The following is a 17881-nucleotide window of genomic DNA, read 5'->3' on the forward strand; positions in this document are numbered from 1 at the left end:
TTTTTACTCTGGGCCTTTGAACATCCTGTTCCCTGTGCACAAAACGCTGCTGACTCCTCTCCTCTGGCTCTTCATCTGGCTAACTCCTTATTTGTTGGGTATCAACTAGTTGGCACTTCTTCCAGGAAGCCCTCTTAGATGTTTCTCCTGACTGTCGATTGTGATTGCCTGGTTAGTTCTCAGCAACTCCCAAAGGTCCATACCATGTCTGACTAAAATTGGCTCTTCATAGTTTTAACAGATGCATCAGGTACCATTTGGCTATGAAACCTAATTAGAATGCAAACTAAGTGGTCATACAAACATTAATCCAGGGGCTCTCAAACTTCAGTCTTCATCAGAGTCACCTGGAAGACCTGTTAAAACACAGACTGCTGGGCTCCACCTCTAGAATTTCTGATTCAATAGGCCTGGGATAGAGCCCTCAAATGCGCATTTCTAACAAGTTCCTATGTTACGCTGACGCTGCTGGCCCAGGGACCACACTTTGAGAACCACCAGTTTGGAAGCATAAGATATGCTCAGACCATATCTACACAGCACCTGTGATGGAATCAGTGTCACCCTACCCACTGCTCCCACTCCAAGCATTACTTAGACATTCAAATATGCTATAACCTCCATTCACTTTTATAACTCCTTTAATGAAGTTCCACAGAGGTGAAAGCTCTGGTTAACTGAAGACTAAGAAAAAGAGGAAGAGACCAACATCCTCTTTACCTTCTTGTTGAAGAATCTTAAACATTCTTTGGGTTATCTTTTCTGCGATAGTATGTATAAAACAACGAGCACCACAGAACCTCTCTTTGAAGTTTGAGGATTTCGATGGTCTCAGGTTCCAAATATCTACTCTCATGGTTCAGAATTGCAGGTGCAGTTAGAGTCAGAATAGAGGACTGTCAAAATTTGACCCTAAGGCACATACTCCAAATCATTTCTTTGAATAAATCAGAAATATTAGTTTACTTTTCTTCCCTCCCACCCCCAATAAAGGAGTGCTGGTCAAATGCTGATAATATTGCTCTGAGTAAGGTTTACTATAATTGCCAAGGCATCTCATAGGATTTAGACACGTGGCCCACAGTCCTTCTTTAATCAGTTAATGAGTATGCCATGAACATGAATTTAGCAACTAAAGATAAAATAGATAGCCCTTAAATGATATAGATGAGACATTCAAGTATCTTGGGTGTTTTCATATGTCTTTTACACTTACTCCTTATTTATAACTATGCTAGTAAATGTGGCCTAAAATTGGCTCTAATTAGATAGCTGGGAAAATTGAGAATTGAGTTAAAGCTAACTAAGTTTTTTCACTTCTTTGTGATAGCAGTACTATCTGGACTAAAATCACACTTTGCAACCCACCTGCTTCTAAACACTCTAATCTTTGAAATCAAGATGCGGTCACATCCCTCATGTTTTCTTAGGTACCTGGATTGCCCAGGATGTTGGTTTGCTGGCCTCTGCAGAGGTCAGGGTGGGACACCTGCCCCCATGGATCACCCAGATACAACCATTTGCTTTTCACACCTGATACTTACAGATTCTACTTCGGTTGTAAAATGGGTGAAAATATGTTTCATCCAGTAAGCGTGCTCAGTGTTAATTTTCAGATATGAATAAATTAAGCTGAGAATTGCACGTCGGTAGAGGCCCTGGTTCCAGAAGGACGTCCAGCCTTCAAGAATGAGGAATGGACAGCCAGGCCCCGAGTGGCAGGCAAACCGCCCGCCTGCAGCTTCAGTCCTTCCCTTGTGTCTTCCAGCTGCAGAACCAGAGTGAGCTGCGGGCGCCCACCGCGGAGAAGGCCGCCTTCTTCCTGGATGCTGCCATAACCTCCCGGCGGGGCAGCCAGCAGGACTGCAATGAGGACGACCTCCGCAACTCCCACATGCTCTTCACGCTGCACATCTACCAGTACCGCATGGAGAAGAGCGGCAAGGGGGGAAGTAAGTCTGCCTCTGCCCTCGAGCATCCTCGGCCCTCCCTGGAGAGAAGCCTCTCCTCGAGGGCAGCTGTGACCTTTTAAAATGTAGTACGATCTGACCAGTGTGGAGTGTACCGATGTGTCATTCAAGACCGTTGTGTAGTCTGGGCTGACGTTTGCTTTTGAACAACCCAGGGGAAAGGGCTCACTCGGTAAAGGTGATTTACAGATGTAATTGCCATGGGAACGTGAGAGAACAAATGTTAAAAAGAAAAACAGCTGCTTCATAGTATCTTTTTGTTCAAAAACCTTAAAGGTGCTTATCATGAAAGACCAACATGTATCTACCAAAGCACCCTGGCAATGTTACTAATCAGTAGCTTGAAGCCACTATATGGACCGGAAAGAAACAAAACCATGTCTTTTAAATAGTCTATAAATCAGACTTCTGAATAACGAAGCAGATTCTGGTTGCCTCCCTGCCTCAGGTAATGCCCAACTGTGACATTTCTCTGTAAAAACCTATGCCCAGGGCATGCTCTGTGAGCAAGCTGCACTGCCGGGAACCCGAATCAATGCTTATACCGTCCGCTCTTGGCTGTTTTCAAAGCAGGCACCGACCTCGGTGCAGCGCTCCATCCTTTGTCTGCCAAGTACTATATACTCTATGCTCAGGAGCTGAGTACCAGCACTCAGCTGAGTGTCTCAGGTGGGATCCTGGGCAGTGGGTAAAGTAGTCGGTGGACCTCACTGGGCTTTTCTAAGGCAAGTGTGGGCCACAGGGCTGGGCTGGCTGGACAGCAGCTTCCAGAGTCTCTCTCTGTCCACTTCTACAGGGCTTTCAAAATGTAGGCAACTGACCCCCAGTGCTCTCCAAATGATTGCCTCAAGGACACTGGATGCCAGTAAAACAAACAAAAACCCTGAGTTAGGAGACTAAGCCTGGTGCCTAGAAGTTGTGCAGCTAATTGACTAATGGGAGGCAATCAACTAACCTAATTCCAGACATGCGACTGGGACCTGTGGATGGGCTCCCCAATTTGGGCTCCTTGTTGCCCAAAGACTTGGAAACCGGTTTTCCTGGAGATACCTCTTGGGGGCTTCTGTTCCCCCTTTCCACATGGGGGAAGTGGAAGCTCCCTCCTCCCCCCATCTCAATGCCTTTGTTGACTCAGTCTTCTGTTATTGTTCCTACTCCTTAATTGTTGTTATTTAGTTCAGGTTTATGAGGTATAATTTAAATTCCGTAAAACTTACCCTTTTTATGTGTTGTTAAATGAATTTTGGCAAATCTATTCTGTCGTGTACCCACCACCACTATCAAGATATAGAACAAAGTCATGGCTACAGAAAAGTCCCTCTTGCCCTACTATTCAGTCCCCTCCCCAGCCCCTGGCAACCACTGATCAGATTTTTGTCCTTATATAGCCTTGCCTTCGTCCAGAACAACATGTAAATGGAATCATGTGGTCTATATGTGGCCCTTTAGTGTCTGGCTTCTTTCATTGAATATAACGCATTTGAGATGCATCCAAATTGCTGCGTGGATCAGTCATTCACTTACATTGCTTGCCGCCTGCTCCTTTAGTTTTGACTGGGCCCAGAGATGCACCCCTACCCCACCCCCAGGCCTAAAATCTCACCAGATATCCTCGCTGGGGTCAGAGTTCCACTAATGCAGTCTCAGACCCGCTGCCTTGGCTACCTGCACTGACTGCTGCCCAGGAATCAAGAGGTACTGGCCCTCACTTGCACCCAGGGAGGTGTACCATCCGCAGATCAGATCGCTCTTGACAACCAGTGATGGTGATAAAGGTCTGACTGGGGATGAGCAAAACATTTTGAATGCGAGTCTTTCAGGGGAGATTGATTCTCAATGAAGGGCTCGCGTTATGTACAGCACTCCTGTTTAGAATAACTTGCTTATAGAAGGAAGCAAGGGATTAGGATAGAGATGAAATGATCCAGAGCTTTAAAATCTGTAACAGAATTTGATCCACAGTTCTCCTAACAATCTGGGAACTGGCTTTAAATCCTGCCCTCACTGATTTTTCTGAGTTATGTCTTAGCAGCATGAATGTGAGAATCTGAAAAATGTTTATTTTATTCTTTTAAGCTACCAATAATAATCATAATCAAAGCCTGCAGTGGATTCTTGTACTCGCAGCAAAGGGTGGCTTTTAAAAGATCTGACTCTGGAGCCAAATGGCTTCCAAATGGCTCTGAGCAGAAAAGCTCAGGAGGGAAGGATAATCCCTCCTTCTAGGTTTCTAGCCAAGTTAAAACAACTTGCTTTCAGTTTTTCACTTTCTTTCATGGTTCTGCTCTCAATTTGGAATCTGAAAGTAGGGAGGAATCTTGAAAACAAAGAAACAATTGAATTATTTCAACTATAAGAACTTAACGTATAGCTTCCACAAAAGTGTAGGTTAGGACATTCCCTAAACCCAACAATCCACCCAAGTCCTCACCTAACAAATCCTGGGCACTTATTAAATATTAAACATCAAATTCATTTTCTTCCTATTTATAAATTGTGAAAGTGAATTGCTTTTAAATAATAAATTCAGGTTAAAAGACAAGGCAGATACTATTAATGGCTTCCAAAACCTAGTGAGGTACTTTCTAACGTATCTGTAGATGAGGACAAAGAAAAGGCAGGCATCCAGGCTGAGGTGGGTGTTAGCCCCGAAGGACCTGGGGGCATCACCTGCCTGCTACAGTACCTGGCTTCCGGTGAGGAAGGGAATCCAGGCCAGAATGCACACAGCCTCCTAGCCCACGGCTTGCTTGACTTCAGTGCACTTATATCTGTTTAAAATATAATGAGGAGATTTGGAGTGTTGTTTAAAGCGGAAATTTTGTTTACTTATATATAAGCAATAATCCCTGTGGACCCGGCAGCCAGAACTCAATTAAGGAAAAGTTTATTAATTAGTCACCCTGCAGGGAAACAGAGCAGAGCGAGCTGCTGGTAACTGCCCATTAGAGGCCAGTGAAGATGCTGGATTCAAAGAGGTCTCTGCTGCAAGAACTAAACACCATGTGTATATGGGCACCTGGAGCTTACACACATATATGCATTTTATAAACACACACATACATACACATATGCACATATAAGTGGACAGACAAAAATGTTTACAACATGTCCAGGCAAGGTAGAAAAGAAAATTCTGTGTGGATGTATCACTGCTTTGCAGATTGCACTAGGTTAAGCTTAAAATATTTCCTGCTTTAAACATTTTTGGAGCATTCGTGGGGCTGGTTCTTCACCTGTCATGGAGCGTTCCCCTGCTTTGCAAAGCTATATCTGTGAAGGCTTGAGATTCCCCTTGGGAATTGCAGCAATGGGGAAGGGGACCCTAAAACCATGACAATCAGGAGTTGCTCCTCATAAAGATGAGTGAATTAGGAGTCCAAAGCCAGATGCTACGAGTGATACTTCAGTGGAATACGTTCACAATACAGAATTTTCCAAGTCCTATTGATTAAGATGGTTTTTAAAAGCCTCACTTTGGTGAGTAATCTAAGCTTGCAAGCAACTATTGCCCAGAGTTAAGAATGACACTAGGTCTCTGATTTGTTCATTCACTTTACTGCCTCCAGAGGAAGTGTAGAGGCCAAGTGGGGACTGGGCTGGCTGTGTGTGCACCTGTGTACCAGCACCCGGGCGTCCATCTGTGTGTGTGCACATGAACCACCGTATGAGGATGCGGACGGTCATCTCTGCCTGCACTCATCCGTTTACAAGTCTTAATCTTGGTTTTCTTTTGACCACCAACCCCTCTTTCCTATGTCTTGGAATGGCTTGAATCAGCTGATGCCCTATCCAGGGCTGTGCTGTCCATAGGACCCTAGAGATCCATTATTTGGGTGGTAGATGTAGGAAAAGGGACCTAGGAAGGAGCACTGCTTCTAAACGATGCAGAACTGGGCCTCCGCTGTGCCTCATTGCAAAGCCCTGTGCAGCGAGGATGGCCACACATGGTGGGGCTACTTTAGGGCTCTCATGTTCCCCTTGGTCAACAGTGAAATGACAGTTTGATGGTTTTAGATTTCTATAATACAGTTTTTAAAATATTTGGCCAGGAGACGATTTTCCAAACCGTGCAGTGTGGAACTCCCACAGTGGTCTCTCATGGCCTTCCCACCACCTGCATCGGAGCAGCAGTTCCCAACCTCCTCTGGAAGCCTGAAGCCCCTGCTCTACCTCTTTCAGCAGATAACCAGCTTCCTGTTTAAGGAGAAGAAAGTCAGTCCGGCTATGACCTCAGCTTCTGTCCTCTTAGCATCCAAACCTCCTTGTACCTGTACCTCTCTTTCCCTCACTCCTTTCCCATAGGTCTGCTTCCTCCCATCTCCTTGCCTTCTTTATCCTGTCCCCTTCTGCCTTTTCTGGGACCCCACCAATTGGGACCCCATCAATTGTCTTTTTGTGCTTTTATTTTCAGTCTCTCCTACCACTGAAGTCAGGGCTGTCTCATCTTGGAAGGAAGGAACAATAATGTCAACAATAAAAAACCTTGTCTGTACCCCACTTCCCCCTTGAGCTGCCTCCCCATAAGTCTTTCAGATTCTCCCCTCTGTGGAATATCTTTCTCCTTTAAGTCCCATAGCAGTTTGGGGGATGTTAAGCCACTGCCTTACTCACCCTATATCTCAGTCATTCTGGGCTTTCTAAGCCCCATCAGACTACAGGCTCCCTGAGGACAGAGTCCCCTGTCATCTGGCCCCCTGTCCTCCACAGCCTAGAGGTGTGCCTGCACATCAGACCTTACATGTCACACCACATGAAATGTGTGCTGTATGTTAAACAGTGAGTGAATTTCTCGATTACATAGTTGCAGCTGTTTCAGAAAGAGAGAGACCATTCAATTACTTTTTGGGTAAGCAGGTGGTGTGAGTTCAGAGAAGCCCTGTTATACAACACGGTCAGAAGGAGTTGATCAGTTAACGAGAAAGTTAAGTTAAAAAGGGAAATCATATAAAAGGATACATTCATGTCATAAAACATTTTCAGCTTAAAACATACAATTGTGTGTTTATTCATTGGTCTTCTGATACAGGGCTATGGCTTCCTCTTTGAGATGAGTTTTCAACTTTAGATTCTGACTTTTATAAACCACACTCATATTATTAATAGACTGGTTTTTGCTTTCAATTTCTTCTGAGCGATTGAAGAACTTAAGAGACACTTGTGCAGCTAACTGGGTATAGACGTTCCCTAGATTCTTAAAACTTTTTCTACTCTGTGATTTCTCATTCACACCTGATTCAGCATCTTTTTTCAAAAATTAACTCATTTTAATCACATCTTTCCAAAGCGTTGATTTCATTTTTTTTTTAGAAATATTAGCTCTCTTTAGATAATCATATTTTATTGGTTTACATAATATTTGATTATATTTTTATTTATAATATCAAGTACAAGTGGCATAATTAGGTTTAGGAGGAAACCCAGCTGACCTGTCGATAAGTGTACAGCTCATGTTTTTGGAGCAAAAGTGCATAGACAAACTGGGAACAGCCAGCACACCTCACAAGCATACAACGTGCTGTGGGCATCAGGCAGCGTGCCTGACACAGCTGATGGAGGACCTTGGTTAACCTGGCCAAGTGGCAGGACCATGGTTCCCAAACTTTGCTGCACAAGAGAATCACCTGGGGAGATCTTCAGCTAATCCCAGTGCCTGTGTCGTACTCCAAATCAATTACATTAGAAAGCCTGGGAGTGGGAGCCAGGCATCCATATTTTCTAAAGATTCCAAGGTGATTCTGATATGCAGCAAAGTTTGGGAACCACTAAGTTATAGCAAAGTGAGTTAAAAGAGTTTCTACATGCTTTATAGTTAGCTCTGGATTTTTGTCTTAGATTCAGCATCTGTTTTCTATGAGATCGTAAGTGATTTATTTAGCAACTGTGAACCTCAGTTTCCTCATCTGTATAAAATAGTGCCAATTCTTGCACTACAGGATCGTTGTAGGAATTAAGTGATTTTAGGAGAATTTAGCATTTCCTGGCACCATGAACGTGAGATGGGAGAGTCACTCAGGAGTGAATTAGTATATTGTTTCCTGTGGGAGAGTAAGGCATGTGGGTAATTTCATTTGGTCAAAGTCTAGACTTGAAATATACATATTCAAATATAAATAGTCTCAAGGCAGACTGGGTTATGTTCTAAACCTTGCAGCTGTGACCTCAGAAATCTGAAAAGTCCGTGAGGAAACTGCTTCTTACCTGCTATTAATTATCACCTATTTTGTTCATTGATTCTAGAACTACTTTCTCTCCAGCCACCTGCAGTAATGGTAATTTGTGGTCACAGCAGGTGGCCTGTGCTCACTCACTTTGTACCATTTCAGATTCAGCGCCATGTGTGAAGTTCAGAATTCTGGGACTACTGAAACTCCAGTGGATATAGAGCAAAGTTGATTTTCCATTGTTTAAAATGTGACTCTCATTTTGAGTCATGCAGGTATAATTATAGGTATTTTAAAATATTATTCTTCAGCACAGTCTAAACTGTGCCTTTTGTTCTCTGTGTTCTATTTTACTACATGCACATTATGCATTTTATTCCATTACATCAAACGGACTATTAGAGTCTGAAGGTCCAAATTGGTCCCTGTCTTTGCCCTTTAATCTGCGGAGCGAATGAAATATCTGAGCTGCTTCTGTCTGTATAATTAGGTTTCAAAACACATGATATTTTGCTTTAAAAATAACTATTTCCCTTGCACACTGCCGTGGACTGATCTTGCATGATACAAAATGGGATAAAAGAGAAGTAACATATTATGTCTTTCCTTTTAAGGATTTTTTTAAATTAATTTTATTTATTTATTTTTTTAAAATCTTCATTGGAGTATAATTGCTTTACAATGGTGTGTTAGTTTCTGCTTTATAACAAAGTGAATCAGCTATACGTATACATATATCCCCATATCCCCTCCCTCTTGCATCTCCCTCCCTCCCACCCTCCCTATCCCACCCCTCTAGGTGGTCACAAACCACTGAGCTGCTCTCCCTGTGCTATGCGGCTGCTTCCCACTAGCTACCTATTTTACATTTGGTAGTGTATATATGTCCATGCCACTCTCTCACTTCGTCCCAGCTTACCCTTCCCCCTCCTCATGTCCTCAAGTCCATTCTTGAGGATTCAGATGTAGATCTGCATCTTTATTCCTGTCCTGCCCCTTGGTTCTTCATAACCATTTTTTTTTTTTTTAGACTCCATATATATGTGTTAGCATACGGTATTTGTTTTTCTCTTTCTGACTTACTTCACTCTGTATGACAGACTGTAGGTCCATCCACCTCACTACAAATAACTCAATTTCGTTTCTTTTATGGCTGAGTAATATTCCATTGTATATATGGGCCACATCTTCTTTATCCGTTCATCTGTCGATGGACACAGGTTGCTTCCATGTCCTGGCTATTGTAAATACAGCTGCAATGAACATTGTGGTACATGACTCTTTTTGGATTATGGTTTTCTCAGGGTATATGCCCAGTGGTGGGATTGCTGGATAATATGGTAGTTCTATTTTTAGTTTCTTAAGGAACCTCCATACTGTTCTCCATAGTGGCTGTATCAATTTACATTCCCACCAACAGTGCAAGAGTGTTCCCTTTTCTCCACACCCTCTTCAGCATTTATTGTTTGTAGATTTTTTGATGATGGCCATTCTGACCGGTGTGAGGTGATACCTCATTGTAGTTTTGATCTGCATTTCTCTAATTATTAGTGATGTTGAGGATCCTTTCATGTGTTTGTTGTCAATCTGTATGTCTTCTTTGGAGAAATGTCTATTTTGATCTTCTGCCCATTTTTGGATTGGGTTGTTTGTTTTTTTGATATTGAGCTGCATGAGCTGCTTGTAAATTTTGGAGATTAATCCTTTCTCAGTTGCTTCATTTGCAAATATTTTCTCCCATTCTGAGGGCTGTCTTTTCATCTTGTGTATGTTTTCTTTTCCTTGCTATGTTTTCCTTTAATTTTTTTTGAATTTTATTTATTTTTTATACTAATTATAAAAAACTAAACTAAAAACAGGTTTTTACTAGTTATCTATTTTATACATATTAGTATATATATGTCCATCCCAATCTCCCAATTCATCCCACCACCATCGCCCCTCCACACCCACTTTCCCCCCTTGGTGTCCATACGTGTGTTCTCTACATCTGCGTCTCTATTTCTGCCTTTCAAACCGGTTCACCTGTACCATTTTTCTAGATTCCACATATATATATTAATATACGATATTTGTTTTTCTCTTTCTGCTCTTTGTTTATTTCTGTTTTTATTTCCATTTGTCTAGGAGGTGGGTCAAAAGGATCTTGCTGTGATTTATGTCATAGAGTGTTCTATTATTTTCCTCTAACAGTTTTATAGTGTCTGACCTTACAATTAGGTCTTTAATCCATTTTGAGTTTATTTTTGTGTATGGTGTTAGGGAGTGTTCTAATTTCATTCTTTTACATGTAGCTGTCCAGTTTTCCCAACACCACTTATTGAAGAGGCTGTCTTTTCTCCATTGTATTTTCTTGCCTCCTTTATCAAAAATAAGGTGACCATATGTGCATGGGTTTATCTCTGGGCTTTCTATCCTGTTCCATTGATCCATATTTCTGTTTTTGTGCCAGTACCATACTGTCTTGATGACTGTAGCTTTGTAGAATAGTCTGAAGTCCAGGAGCCTGATTCCTCCAGCTCCATTTTTCTTTCTCAAGATTGCTTTGGCTATTCGGGGTCTTTTGTGTTTCTATACAAATTTTGACATTTTTTGTTCTAGGTCTATGAAAAATGCCATTGGTAGTTTGATAGGGATTGCATTGAATCTGTAGATTGCTTTGGGTAGTATAGTCATTCTCACAATGTTGACTCCTCCAATCCAAGAACATGGTATATCTCTCCATCTGTTTGTATCATCTTTAATTTCTTTCATCAGTGTCTTATAGTTTTCTGCATACAGGTCTTTTGTCTCCTTAGGTAGGTTTATTCCTAGGGATTTTATTCTTTTTGTTGCAGTGGTAAATGGGAGTGTTTCCTCAACTTCTCTTTCAGTTGTGTCATCATTAGTGTATAGGAATGCAAGAGATTTCTATGCATTAATTTTGTATCCTTCTACTTTACCACATTCATTGATTAGCTCTAGTAGTTTTCTGGTAGCATCTTTAGGATTCTCTGTGTATAGTATCATATCATCTGCAAACAGTGACAGCTTTACTTCTTCTTTTCCAATTTGGATTCCTTTTATTTCTTTTTCTTCTCTGCTGTGGCTAAATCTTCCAAAGCTATGTTGAATAATAGTGGTGAGAATGTACAACCTTGTCTTCTTCCTGATCTTAGAGGAAATGGTTTCAGTTTTTCACCATTGAGAATGATGTTGGCTGAGGGTTTGTCATATATGGCCTTTATTATGTTGAGGTAAGTTCCCTCTGTGCCTACTTTCTGGCAGGTTTTTATCATAAATGGGTGTTGAACTTTGTTGAAAGCTTTCTCTGCATCTATTGAGATGATCATATGGTTTTTCTCCTTCAGTTTGTTAATATGCTGTATCACGTTGATTGATTTGCGTATATTGAAGAATCCTTGCATTCCTGGGATAAACCCCACTTGATCATGGTGTATGATCCTTTTAACGTGCTGTTGGATTCTGTTTCCTAGTATTTTGTTGAGGATTTTTGCATCTTTGTTCATCAGTGATATTGACCTGTAGTTTTCTTTCTTTGTGACATCTTTGTCTGTTTTTGGTATCAGGGTGATGGTGGCCTCGTAGAATGAGTTTGGGAATGTTCCTCCCTCTGCTATATTTCGGAAGAGTTTGAGAAGGATAGTTTTTAGCTGTTCTCTAAATGTTTGATAGAACTCGCCTGTGATGCCATCTGGTCCTGGGCTTTTGTTTGTTGGAAGATTATTAATCACACTCTCAATTTAAGTGCTTGTGATTGTTCTGTTTATATTTTCTCTTTCTTCTTGGCTCAGTCTCGGAAGGTTGTGCTTTTCTAAGAATTTGCATATTGTTGCTTGTAGTAATCTCTTGTGATCCTTTCTATTTCTGCAGTGTCAGTTGTTACTCCTCCTTTTTCATTTCTAATTCTATTGATTTGAGTCTTCTCCCTTTTTTTCTTGATGAGTCTGGCTAATGGTTTATCAATTTTGTTTATCTTCTCAAAGAACCAGCTTTTAGTTTTATTGATCTTTGCTATTGTTTCCTTCATTTCTTTTTCATTTATTTCTGCTCTGATCTTTATGATTTCTTTCCTTCTGCTAACTTTGGGGTTTCTTTGTTCTTCTTTCTCTGATTGCTTTAGGTGTAAGGTTAGGTTGTTTATTTGAGATGCTTCTTGTTTCTTGAGGTAGGATTATATTGCTATAAAATTCCCTCTTAGAACTGCTTTTGCTGCATCCCGTAGCTTTTGAGTTGTCGTGTTTTCATTGTCATTTGTTTCTAAGTATTTTTTGATATCTTCTTTGATTTCTTCAGTGATCTCTTGGTTATTAAGTAGTGTATTGTTTAGCCTCCATGTGTTTGTATTTTTACAGATTTTTTTCCTGTATTTGATATCTAGTCTCATAGCATTGTCGTCGGAAAAGATACTTGATACGATTTCAATTTTCTTAAATTTACCAAGGCTTGATTTGTGACCCAAGATATGATCTATCCTGGAGAATGTTCCATGAGCACTTGAGAAGAAAGTGTATTATGTTGTTTTTGGATGGAATGTCCTATAAATATCAATTAAGTCCATCTTGTTTAATTTATCATTTAAAGCTTGTGCTTCCTTATTTATTTTCATGTTGGATGATCTGTCCATTGGTGAAACTAGGGTGTTAAAGTCCCTTACTATTATTGTGTTACTGTCAATTTCCCCTTTTACGGCTGTTAGCATTTGCCTTATGTATTGAGGTGCTCCTATGTTGGGTGCATAAATATTTACAATTGTTATATCTTCTTCTTGGATTGATCCCTTGATCATTATGTAGTGTCCTTTTTGTCTCTTGTAATATTCTTTATTTTAAAGTCTATTTTGTCTTATATGAGAACTGCTACTCCAGCTTTCTTTTGATTTCCATTTGCATGGAATATCTTTTTCCATCCCCTCCCTTTCAGTCTGTATGTGTCCCTAAGTCTGAAGTGGGTCTCTTGTCGACAGCATATATATGGGTCTTGTTTTTGTATCCATTCAGCCAGTATGTCTTTTGGTGGGAGCATTTAATCCATTTACATCTAAGGTAGTTATCGATATGTATGTTCCTATTACCACTTTCTTAATTGTTTTGGGTTTGTTATTGTAGGTCTTTTCCTTCTCTTGTGTTTTCTGCCTAGAGAAGTTCCTTTAACACTTGTTGTAAAGCTGATTTGGTGGTGCTGAATTCTCTTAGCTTTTGCTTGTCTGTAAAGGTTTTAATTTCTCCATCGAATCTGAATGAGATCCTTGCTGGGTAGAGTAATCTTGGTTGTAGGTTTTTCCCTTTCATCACTTTAAATATGTCCTGCCACTCCCTTCTGGCTTGCAGAGTTTCTGCTGAAAGATCAGCTGTTAACCTTACGGGGATTCTCTTGTATGTTATGTGTTGTTTTCCTCTTGCTGCTTTTAATATTTTTTCTTTGTATTTAATTTTTGATAGTTTGATTAATATGTGTCTTGGCATGTTTCTCCTTGGATTTATCCTGTATGGGACTCTCTGCACTTTCTGGACTTGATTAACTATTTCCTTTCCCATATTAGGGAAGTTTTCAACCATAGTATCTTCAAATGTTTTCTCAGTCCCTTTCTTTTTCTCTTCTTCTTCTGGGATCCCTCTAATTAGAATGTTGGTCCATTTAATGTTGTCCCAGAGGTCTCTGAGACTGTCCTCAATTATTTTCATTCTTTTTTCTTTATTCTGCTCTGCAGTAGTTATTTCCACTATTTTATCTTCCAAGTCACTTATCCATTCTTCTGCCTCAGTTATTCTGCTATTGATTCCTTCTAGAGAATTTTTCATTTCATTTGTTGTGTTGTTCATCATTGTTTGTTTGCTCTTTAGTTCTTCTAGGTCCTTGTTAAACGTTTCTTGTATTTTCTCCATTCTATTTCCAAGATTTTGGATCATCTTTACTATCATTACTCTGAATTCTTTTTCAGGTAGGCTGCCTATTTCCTTTTCATTTGTTTGGTCTGGTGGGTTTTTACCTTGCTCCTTCGTCTGCTGTGTATTTCTCTGTCTTCTCATTTTGCTTAACTTACTGTGTTTGGGGTCTCCTTTTCGCAGGCTGCAGGTTTGTTGTTCCCATTGTTTTTGGTGTCTGCCCCCAGTGGCTAAGGTTGGTTCAGTGGGTTGTGTAGGATTCCTGGTGGAGGGAACTGGTGCCTGTGTTCTGGTGGATGAGGCTGGATCTTGTCTTTCTGGTGGGCAGGACCGCATCCGGTTGTGTGTTTGGGGTGTCTGCGAACTTATTATGATTTTAGGCAGCCTCTCTGCTAATGGGTGGGGTTGTGTTACTGTCTTGCTAGTTGTTTGGCATAGGGTATCCAGCACTGTAGCTTGCTGGTCGTTTAGTGGAGCTGGGTCTTAGTGTTGAAGTGGAGATCTGTGGGAGAGCTTTCGCTGTTTGATATTTCATGGATCTGGGAGGTCTCTGTTGGACCAATGTCCTCAACTCAGCTGTCCCACCTCAGAGGCACAGGCCTAATACCCGGCCAGAGCACCAAGACCCTGTCAGCCACATGGCTCAGAAGAAAAGATAGAAAAAAAAGAAAGAAAGAAAAAAATAAAATAAATTTATTAAAATAAAAAATAAAAAAATTATTAAAAATAAAAAAAATTAAAAAGTAATAAAAAAAGAAAAAAAAAGATAGAAAGAAAGAAAGAAGAGAGCAACCAAACCAAAAAACAAATCTACCAATGATAACAAGTGCTAAAAATTATACCAAAAAAAACCCCCCAAAAACCAGCCAGACAAAACCCTGGGACAAAGAGTAAAAGCAAAGCTATACAGATAAAATCACACAAAGAACCATACACATACACACTCACAAAAAGAGAAAAAAGAAAAAAATATATATATCTATATATTTTTAAAAAAGGAAGAGAGCAACCAAATCAATAAACAAATCTACCAATGATAATAAACTCTAAATACTAAACTAAGTTAAAGATAAAACCAGAAACAAATTAGATGCAGAAAGCAAACCCCAAGTCTATAGTTACTCCCAATGTCCACCGCCTCAATTTTGGGAAGATTCAGTTGTCTAGTCAATTATTCCACAGATGCAGGGTACATCAAGTTGATTGTGGAGATTTAATCCACTGCTCCTGAGGCTGCCTGGAGAAATTTCCCTTTCTCTTCTTTGTTCGCACAGCTCCTGGGGTTCAGCTTTGTATTTGGCCCCGCCTCTGCGTGTAGGTCGCCTGAGGGCATCTGTTCCCCTCCCAGATAGGACGGGGTTAAAGTAGCAGCTGATTATGGGGCTCTGGCTCACTCAGGCCGGGGAGAGGGAGGGGTACAGAATGCGGGGCAAGCGTGCAGTGGCAGGGGCCAGCGTGACATTGCAACAGCCTGAGGTGCGCTGTGTGTTCTCCCATGGAAGTTGTCCCTGGATCACAGGACCCTGGCAGTGGTGGGCTGCACGGGCTCCCAGGAGGGGCGGTGTGGATAGTGACCTGTGCTTGCACACAGGCTTCTTGGTGGCTGCAGCAGCAGCCTTAGCGTTTCGCACCTGTCTCTGGTGTCCGCACTCATAGCCGCGGCTCACGCCCATCTCTGGAGCTCATTTAGGCAGTGCTCTGAATCCCCTTTCCTTGTGCACCCCGAAACAATGGTCTCTTGCCTCTTAGGCAGGTCCAGACTCTTCCCGGACTCCCTCCTGGCTAGCTGTGGTGCACTAGCCCCCTTCAGGCTGTGTTCACGCAGCCAACCCCAGTCCTCTCCCTGGGATCTGACCCCCGAAGCCGGACCCTCAGCTCCCAGCCCCCACCCACACAGGCGGGTGAGCAGACAAGCCTCTCGGGCTGGTGAGTGCTGGTCAGCACCGATCCTCTGTGATGGAATCTCTCCACTTTGCCCTCCTCACCCCTGTTGCTGTGCTCTCCTCCGTGGCTCCAAAGCCTCCCCTCCCCCATCTCCGCCAGTGAAGGGGTTTCCTAGCATGTGGAAACTTTTCAGCCTTCACAGCTCTCTCCCAGAGGTGCGGGTCCCATCCCTATTCTTTTGTCTCTGTTTTTTCTTTTTTCTTTTGCCCTACCCAGGTACGTGGGGAGTTTCTTCCCTTTTGGGAAGTCTGAGGTCTTCTGCCAGCGTTCAGTAGGTGTTCTGTAGGAGTTGTTCCACATGTAGATGTATTTCTGATGTATTTGTTGGAAGGAAGGTGATCTCCACGTCTTACTCCTCCGCTATCTTGAAGGTGTCTCACCATTTTAAGGATTTTTATTGAGGAATAGTTGGAGGTAAACAAAATATAACATCCTTAATGTGGAAAGTTCTTTCCCACAGGTGTACCAGGGTCACTGGAGGGCCTGCGATGAAATGTTGTGCTTTCTGTAAACCTTCATCAGTGTTTTTCTCAGTACTAGATGTGGAAGTTGAGGGTGGGATGGGCAGAGACAAGGTTGGGGTCAGGACAGTGTTTCCCAGATATTTTCCTTGCTCTCCTGCATCAGCACTGTCCTGTGGACTCTGCCTGCAGATGTGTGAGCTTCCAGACACTGCCCGCATGCTCCTTGCACACGCACCGGAACCCAGACGCACCCTCATCCCACCCCCTGCATCAGCCTTCTCAACCAACCCCTTTTCCACCTTGTCCCAGGTGACCTGGCTTCCACAACAGCTTTGTGAAGTCACCATTTCTACCTTTGCTGTTTTCCTTCCATGCAGAGTAGAAAGCAGAGGGAATAGTGGCTGTCCTAGAGCAATAGGAGGTGGGCCAGTTCTGATGGTGTGGGCTGGGTCACCCTGGAAAGGTAGGAATCCAGAGGCCTGAGAAGTAGGAGTCTGCTGCTGCCTGGGGAGTGGGGGCAGGAAAGGGAGATGATCCAGGAGCTCGGGTGATGTGCTGAGGGCCACACTCCCCTGGGCCAGTGGGGTCTGGGACAAAAAGGCAACTTGTAGCTCCTGCTGTCCCCAGAACTGGCTGAGGCCACATGGTGTAGGATGAAGAGCACATGTCTTAAAAGTTTGAATCCTAGCTCTACCAGTGACAGCATGATCTTGGGCACGTTTCCTTTTTTTTTTTTTTTTTAATAGCTTTAATGAGATATACTGTAGATATAATAATCTACACATACTTAAAGTATATAATTTGATAAGTTTTGTCATATGTATAGACCCATGCAATCAAGATGTTGAACATATTCATCACCCCCAAAAGTTTCTTTGGGACCTTTTGAAATCACTCCCTCTAGCTCCTTTTCCTTCCCCCTCCCCATACCCCGGTAACCACCACTGAACTCGGCTTCAGTTCCCATACATTAGTTTGCATTTCCTAGAATTCTATATAAATGGAATTCTATCACACAGTCTGTACTATTTTGAGTAGCTTCTTTCACTTAGCATAATTAGTTTGAGATTTACTTTGTTGCATGTGTCAATAGTTTATTTATTTATATTTCTAAGTAGTAGTCCATTGTCTGGATGACCACAGTTTGCCTGTCTATTCATGTGCTGATGGACGTTTGTTTTATTTCCAATTTGGGTATTACAAATAAAAGTACCATACACATTCATGTACAAATCTTTACATGGACATATATTTCCTTTTCTTTGGGGTGAATACCTAGACGAACTGGAATAGTTGGACCATAGATGAATTTATAACCTTTTAAGAAACTGCCAAACTGTTCCCCAAGATGACTACACCATTTTATATTCCCACTAGCAGTACGTGAGCATTCCAGTTCCTCCACATCCTCACCAACACTTAGTATGGTCAGTCTTTTCAATTTTAGCCTTTTA

At 41.8% G+C, this 17881-nt stretch overlaps 1 protein-coding gene across 1 annotated transcript in view; it reads left to right on the forward strand.

Annotated features, from left to right (window-relative positions):
* The window catches only part of KIF26B (kinesin family member 26B), a 482699-nt gene that overhangs the window by 397300 nt on the left and 67518 nt on the right, over positions 1–17881 (forward strand). Inside the window, exon 9 of the mRNA XM_036823698.1 lies at positions 1769–1952. Within this exon, the coding sequence (XP_036679593.1) occupies positions 1769–1952 (184 nt within the window). The remainder of the gene's footprint in view (positions 1–1768; positions 1953–17881) is intronic.

Source organism: Balaenoptera musculus, chromosome 1 (assembly GCF_009873245.2).
Source record: "Balaenoptera musculus isolate JJ_BM4_2016_0621 chromosome 1, mBalMus1.pri.v3, whole genome shotgun sequence".
Taxonomy (NCBI): Eukaryota; Metazoa; Chordata; class Mammalia; order Artiodactyla; family Balaenopteridae; genus Balaenoptera; species Balaenoptera musculus.